At 38.5% G+C, this 8419-nt stretch overlaps 1 protein-coding gene across 1 annotated transcript in view; it reads right to left on the bottom strand.

The window, feature by feature from the left end:
- Nucleotides 1–4721: 4721 nt before the first annotated feature.
- mettl15 (methyltransferase 15, mitochondrial 12S rRNA N4-cytidine) overlaps nucleotides 4722–8419 on the bottom strand; it is a 63705-nt gene continuing 60007 nt past the window's right edge. The window contains exon 5 of the mRNA XM_079555334.1: nucleotides 4722–5510. Coding sequence (XP_079411460.1) covers nucleotides 5089–5510 — 422 coding nt within the window. The 3' untranslated portion in view covers nucleotides 4722–5088. The remainder of the gene's footprint in view (nucleotides 5511–8419) is intronic.

Genomic DNA, 8419 nt, shown 5'->3' with positions numbered 1-8419 from the left:
TACAGACAACCACCTCTGTTATTTCCTTTTTTTCATAAGGCAAAACATTAAGAATTAACAAATCATTTACAATGTTGGCCTGTTCATCAATACCTACCTTGATTTCTGCTTTTGGGTTCTTTGCCTGTTTTTTAATAGAAAAACACAATCTCCCCTAACTCGGTTCTCCATGTGGACTAGAGAAATACTGTAACCATGAAGCTGCAGCTGCTGGAGACAGACCAGCACTGTGTTCTTTGGGTGAGTTGGTAAGCTAATAACGGGACGTCCTAAAGGCCACGTGACACGGCGACTCACTCTATGTAACTTATAAACCTCTGGAGCTTTGAGAAGCTTATGTTAGCAATGCGAGCTTTTGGTGAAAAATGATGCAAAACTTTCACCTTGTGTTGCTACATCTAACATGACCGTCTGTCAGGCAGTTTGATGTATCCCCCGTCCCCTGCATTAATCACTCTGTAAGTTTAACCACAGCTTAAAAACATTATATAAAGATTGCAGGAAATACAGCATATACATGAGGTACTAATGTGCCTGAGAAAGGGAGCCCAGGACATACATGGCTGTTGATGTACATGGTATTGTTAATAATGCCCTCTTCATGTGATGATACACACCTAATGCACCAATCTATTTTTGTGATTTTGTTGTTGTTGTGAATTGTCAACAATAGTCTTGTATTTTGAATTGACATTGATTGAGACAAACTATGAAAAAATCTACTCGGAGTTGTTGAAACTGAACACCCAGCATTCTGTAGCGCGCCACCTCTGTACACATCTAAAATATGAAAATAACAAAAGCCGTGATGCAGAGAGACTGATATCACAGGCACAGCCCAGTCATTCGTTCTGAGCAGGAAAATTGAGTTATTGCCTCATGCTTTCGCTTACAGCACATTTTCCTGTTTATATAGTTCCAGGCTTGTCTCTTGTCTCTGCATCAGCTTTATATCCCCACAAAGACCCCCATAAATAAAAGACGCACCACACTGTGACTTTTCATTTTCTATTTCCATCCAGAAAAAGGTGAACTCAAGGTTTTGTTGGGGCCACATGGGACAGAGGAGTGACGACATATCATTTTGATGGCGAAATTGTTCAAATGCACATATACCTTTTTAAAATATGTATCAATTGCAACAACAGTGACAATTTAATTTGATCGCACATTAGAAAGCGTTGGTTTCTTAGTGAAATCAAAACAAAAAAGCCTTTATATTGATTCCCATTGATGATTGACATGATTCAAAGAGACAATATTATGACTGGAGGTTGTACAGTGACACTTTTACATTTTCCACATTATTGTGACTTTTCCGGTTGAAATAAAAAACAAGGGGTAATTAAGGGGTAATTTAGGAGTAATTTAAAGGGGTACTTTAAAGAAGCAACTTCAGAACAAAAAAAATCTTTGAACATGCTTTACTTCACTGGCCTCCACTTACACAGGCCACTCCTTCTATATGTATGCTACTTTTTCCTGTTTTTATTGGTGCAGTGTTGTTTAAATAAAGAACTGAGTTTGTTTTTTTGGCAGGAACATTACATTTCTAGGACATTTGCTGGGTTTAAAGGAATAGGCCACCGTCTTTACATACTGAGATATGTTCTTACCTTAGCTTTGACGAGTTCTTTAGGACCTGTCTGATCTTCACCCGTGCCTTCAGTCACGTAAACACAGCGCAGACGGCGTTAGCATTTAGCGTTAGCATTTAGCCTCTCCCTATTTAAATATGGTTACGTGAAGTGTTCCACTACAAAGTATAATTACACAAAATTAAACAATGTGGATTTTCTAAGCGGATAAAAGGGGGAACTATATTGCAAGGCGTAATAATACCAGGAGTAGTTCGAAATCCGCGCAGTAATCTTCACTTTACTGTGCGGATGCCAAGGAAAGAACATATCTCAGTATGTAAAAACGGTGGCCTATTCCTTTAAAGATATCCTTCGTTGCCTGATCTCAATAAAGTATCCTGTAATATAGTCTAAATCGGTATGCTCGATTTATTAACAAAACTTTGATTTGTAAAGTCAGTCCCTCTATATCCCAGCAGACTGTACAAGTTGTTTACTTTGCTCTTTGAATTTGTGGTTTTAGTTTTTATGTTGCTTTGCTCTGCGTAAACAAACTCAAGTGGTATGATATTATCTTAAGGCTGGTTAAACCTCATACTGCTGCTCTTAAATGGAAATAAAAGTTAGTGCTGGGGGTAAAAAAAAAAAAAGAATCCAATCCTGAATCCAAAACTTTGTGTGCCCTTGGTCGACAAGGGGCCACTGATGTCAAACATCTCACTCAGTTATGGCATCACATTAGACCACATATTTTTAGCCATTGCTAAATGTTACTTGCGCCATTTAGTTTCCAAGGTAACAAGAACAAGGTATATTTAGAGTGCACTAAAGTGAGATGAGAGAAAGTGAGAGAGGAGAAAAAAGTGTTGATAATTTTATGGAGCTACTGCAATTAGTGAAAGGCAAATAGTAAAGATCCAAACACCTACATCTCTCACCTGCAGGTGAGAGAATGCGCGAGAACAAGCATCTCATTCAAAAACACTTGTCACACTTGCGTCATTCATTCATTCTTTGATTCATTTATTCATTCAGAGGCATTCTTATGATATAATAGGACCTCTCATTCACATACTTTTTTCCATCAAACTATAGGAGGCGCAGTCTCTTTCTATTGGAAAACTAACTATAACGTAATAGAGAGCAAGGACACAATGTGGCTGCTTCTCCAGAGCTGATGCAGGTGAAGTTTTTTGTGCCATTGAAAAATTGTGTACCGACTTCACTTACAAAGCAAATAAGAAGGTCCATTAGTCTGGCGCCTTTTCATTTTGTACCACTAGAAAGAGTCAAGAGCAGGTTAAGTCGTTCTCCAACAAACTTAGTCATAATTTTGTTTGATCGATCTAGTTTTGGGAGCATTTGATGGGTCTGATCCTTACAGAGTAAAAAAGGACGTCTGGTCACCCTGACATGTCAACACTTCAGACTCCATTTATGATAAGATCCAGGACACGGGTCCAACACAAAAAACTACATTTCACTCATGGTCAATGTTTTGAAGCCATTTATTGTGAAAAAAAATAAATAAAACGTGTGAATTAATTTCAAATCACCAAAACAAAACAGTAATAGCAGTGGTTCCCAACGTTTTTTGTCTTTCGTACCCCTTTGGCCTTTCAGTGGTCAACCGTGTACCCCCCACCTCAAAGGTGTTATAGTGTATTTTGAAAGTAATTACTTACTAAGAAAAAAGGACAATGTTGCAGTCAAAATAAACCTAAAATTCTCCCAAAGCAACACATTTTACTGAAAAATATAGCCTTTCCTATAAAAATTATGCTACATTTTCCCCTTTTTCCAATCTGAAATAGTTCCAAATACCCCCTGCTAGGTCCTCGAGCACCCCCAGGGGTCCCCGTACTCCTGGTTGGGAAACACTGAAATAAAGTACCAAAATGACCCTGTTGAAAGGTTTACACACCCCAGTTCCTAATACCGCGCATTAACCTTTTAGCATCAATGACAGCTTGGAGCCTTTTGTGGTCCTTGTTAAGGTTAAGGTACAGTATATAATCTAATGGTAAAGCGGCCCATTCTTGTTGGCAAAAATCCTCCAGTTCCTGTAAATCCCTGGGCTGTTTTGCATGAACTGTGTGTTTGAGCTCTCCCCACAATGATATTAAGGTCAGAAGACTGATTTGACTTTTTCTGCCCGCAAACCTGGTGTGTCCTCATTTTGGTCATCCCAGTCTAGTCACCCTAGTCCTGATGTGGTTGAAAGTCTGATGCCATTGGTGGAAAACCTACTCAGTCTCTGCCCTTTGGTAAAAGCACATCTTAAAGATCACATGACATATTAGACATAGTTTCCACTAAAACATAGTCAAAACTTACAATTGTACCCGCAGAAACTCTCCAAAAACTCACAATTTTAATGGATTTAAGAATTTTGAAGCTGCTACCACACAAGGGCTCCTTTAGTAAAATATAACTTGACCTGTTAATATTTTTTTGATTGAAATAGCTTTTGATTTCAGTAAACATGACCTCCTAATGCTACAAATACAACAAATGACCATTTTCAGTTAATTACAAGCTTTAAAATGTATTGAAACGATGAGTTGCATAATAATTTGGAACAGTGGATTTTGAGGTTTTTACTTTATTTATTTTTGAAAAAAATACTGTTATCACTAGGAAATTTTTTCCACCACATTTAAATGATCCTCTACCAGGTAAAGACTTGAAAATTATGCTGACTCTCATTTGAGTTGACAATTTAGAAAATCTTAGAAAAATGTCATTTGCATAATAATTTGGAACGCAGTGTATTGGATTTCATTTGATGGAAATGCAGCTATAAGAACTACACGTTTTCGCTCAATATTCTAATTGCCTCTGCTACTGGTTTTAAGAGCCAAAATATTAACAAAATCGCACCAGAGATTTAATCTTAAATCTGCAAAAATTAACACATTCTCAGCTTTTTGTTTTCTGATGATTTTTTGTTACAAATAAGAAACTAAACATTGAGCTGGTCTTTGTTTCTCATTACCAAGAAAACAAAAAAGTATTTTAGTAATCATTTATGCAAACATAATGCAACAGTTTGTGGTAACGTGTCATATCATGCATAATGTTCATACGGAAAATGTTCATATTCCTTAACAAAGAACAAATATTTAATAAGAGAATTATTATTATCCTCTTTACATGACTAGGCTAAACTACATCCCCCTAATCCTGTAGCAGAAATTGTCCATCCTTTTTCTAACCTTCCATCATTTGGAGCCAGTCAAATGACTAACCATAATTATTCAAGGCATTTAGTCATGGTTATCAATTTGACACACTTTTTAGTGTTGATTTTTTCAAAGTCTCGGTCCGCCTTTGAGCTGTCTTTTGGGGCGTAGGCACCAAAATAGACCAGTAGTTTGAAAGCTTCAAGTACAACATGTTTCAAATATATCGTTTTAACATCAAAATGATTTTACATATTCATTAAAAGGTGAAACATACATATTTAAGGCAAACTTCTCTTTAAAAACTTCCATAAACTTGTTTCTCACAGTCTTAGGAATGCTCGGAGTTTGGCCGAACGTGCTCTTGGGTTTTCCAACAATTCCTCGTTCTCTGGAGTCACCACTTTTCTTTTGACTGGCGACCAATGTTCACTTTTCTCTTTTGGTGTCGCTGAAAAAAACTTAGCTTTCTTCTGTTTTTGTTCAAAGTGAAACTCATCCAGATTGGACAGGTCTTGCCCGTGTAAAAACCTTTTGACCAGTCTGTCCTCCAGAGAGTGGAAGGTGATCACAACCAGGCGTCCCCCGGGCCGCAGGTAAGTTTGGGCAGCACGTAGACCTGCATGAAGCTCATTCAGCTCATCGTTTACAAAGATACGCAGCGCTTGGAACGTTTTGGTGGCCACGTGCGAGGGTCGGTTTAGCCGGTCTTTGCGAGCGTACAAGGCAGCAGCAGTGAAGGCTCCTGTAGGGGGACATGAGGTGGTGTATGAGAGAAATAGTGACACACAATTCTTCTAAAAGGGTCGGAATTAACAGACCCTTATTTGGGTCGACCAGGGTTTGTACATTTGGACAATGGACATAATAAAACATCCAAACGTTTATTGTAATAATTTCAGATGGAGGAAGATGCTTTGACATAACTCTTCAAACAGGAATTGTGGAACAAAATGTTGAACCTTATTGTTTCTTATTAGTTACTGATTGCTTTAAGTGCCTTTAATTCAAACAATCACATCTAAAAATAACTTCACAGACAGATGCTGACAGAAAAGACTTTAAACGTAGTGTCAGTTTTTGTTTCATGTGGATAGGCACAGTAATTACAGATGTTAACCATAAACCAGGCTTTTGACAGTTAAAATTCTACCAAAGAAGTGACCTTTAATATACCTTAGTAGAGGACATGCACATGCAATCTTCCCTTAAAGCCACACCGCGTAAAATTTCACCCAATAAACCAAATTGAAATATAAGCATTTATTTTATGACAGATATTTTCATCATTGAAAAATAACTCATTAACGTACTGTAAACAAACGTGTGCCTTTGCTGTGAGCGGCTCAGCTCTCCTAAGACATGACTGTAACTATACCGGGAGTGGGTACGTTTCCAGCTCTTCTCCATGGAGATGTGACTAAAAAAATAGCATTTTCTGTGTCGAGCTGGTCATTGGGAGCATGTTTTCTGTTAATGGCCACAGTATAGTACAAAATGTTACGCAGTGTGCCTTTAACAAACAATATAGGGTAAGGAGATTGCATTTCTTCATGGCAGTAGAGCCAAATGAGTGGCAAGACTGCATTGTTATTATTTGATTTGACAATACTGAGAATAACAGTGGTGCTCAACTGGTATGGCATTGCGACCCATAACACTACTTAACTGCGACTCAAACAAATACGATTTATTCCAACCCACTTTGCAATTTGAATGTGTTGCATATTATGTAAAATAAAGTATTTCCCACAGAATCCTGTAGACTTAAACCTTGAAAATGCCTATAAAGCAGAAATCATGATAAAAAGCAAGCACTCAGCACCATGCAGTTATTCTAATATCCCCGGTTACAAAGGGGTTCAAAGGTGCCAAGTGCAGACTAAGAGCAAGAGGAAGAAGTGGTCTACTAATTCTGCAACCAATCAAGCAGAAAGCTCACTTAAGATGAAGGACATTGACAACACCGGCACCGGACGGAAAAGAGTTAAGGGCAGCCAACTTACAGCACTGGTCATAATCCACAAACCCTGATCCATGAAGAGGTCTGACACAGGGAAGCAGAGGAAAGAAGAACTAATGCCATTGGACTCGGAGCTCAAGGAGCTAGGACCTAAAAAAGCAGTTACATGGCCTGAAATGTGGCAAATGGAGGCGTTTCATGTTTCTCTGTAACTCAGAACAGTTTATGACAACCTGTCAACCTTCACAGGTGAGAAATTGTGTAAGCTGTGTGGGTCAATTGGAACCATCGGGCTGTAAAACCACCTTAAGCCAAAGAAGATACAGGTGGGGCAATGATCAGGTATTAATGGTACTGGCTGACATCCTCGAAAAAGAGAGGTCAAAGAAACATCTGGCAAAAACCAAATCAGTGTACAGTACCACTGCATTCGTAAAGCAGGCGGAGAGCCTCCTGCTGGTTCTGCGGGCCTCAGGAGGAGAGGTAAGGTAAGGGGCAGTGACAGGCGGCTCATGGTTCAAAACGCTCCTTGTGCAGTTCAGGGTGGAGTTTAAGGTCCTCTTATTCATGTTTAAGGCCTTCAATGGCCTGGCCCCAGTCCACTTCACAGAACCGGTAACTATCCATCATCCAGTCAGGACTTGGCATTGCTCTATAAAAACTCAAGTTGACACTATTTAGCTTCTGTTGCTGGGCTGTTGCCATGCTGGAAGGTTTCCTTTTTCCCCAAGTCTCTGATGTTTCTACTGTACTCACATGATACTATAATACTATATTTAAAAAAAGGATAAATATATTCAATATTAAAGCCATAAGAGCCACTGCAGGTGTCGTAGCGTTTTTTTTACTCATTAATTGTCCGTAAGAGTAAATACGCTGACAAAGGTAGAGAGGGATATTTATACATCCAATTATACAATGGGGATAATTTTTTCAAGTGGCCCGCAGTGAGCTTTGCCCATTAGCATGTTAGCTTCTTCCTCGTGATTCTACTAGTGTGTTTTGGTGACTCCGACCCGGAGGCAGCGAAGTTGCAATTGTGGTTTTCTGGGCAGAGACACTAGGGGGAGATGGAAGACCCTCCAATCATCCCATTAACACTTGCACTACCCCCACAGGCACTACGAAAAGGATTTATTAAGGTAAAAAAAACAAGTTACTCAGTACTGCTTTAATATATAACCAAAAAAATATCTGCAATCTGTGTAAATATGAAAAATATAAGGTCAGCATTACAATGGGTTACATACTGTAGTTGCATCTTTGGGCAAGACTTTTCAATCACAATGGAATAATGAACCAAGGGCTGCACAAAAGATAATTACACATCTTAAGACGAAGTATTGAGATACTGGTTCGATTTCAAATTTAGGTTTTAAATTGAGAAAAAATAAATAAAAAAAATCAGCTCACAATGGACAATTTCAGACGCATTAACATTTGAGACGATTATAAACTGCTAATCTATTGGAAGAAACCCATGCATTTGAGAACATGTAAGTAGGAGTTCAGAGTAAGCAGGTTCTTAACCCCTACGGAGACAAATGTTTTTGCTGATAGAGAACACTGTACATAATAGCTAAATAACTGCAGTCTAAGCAACCATTAAAATGCAATTTCCATTTAACCGCAACCTAAGAGACAAGAGATATTTATTGAAGAGACGCTGCTATGCCTAACTTCATGTGCTA

Source organism: Gobius niger, assembly GCF_951799975.1.
Source record: "Gobius niger genome assembly, chromosome: 4".
In the NCBI taxonomy this organism is placed as follows: domain Eukaryota; kingdom Metazoa; phylum Chordata; class Actinopteri; order Gobiiformes; family Gobiidae; genus Gobius; species Gobius niger.
The sequence above is the reverse complement of the archived record's forward strand: the minus strand, read 5'-3'. Positions and strand labels throughout refer to the sequence as shown.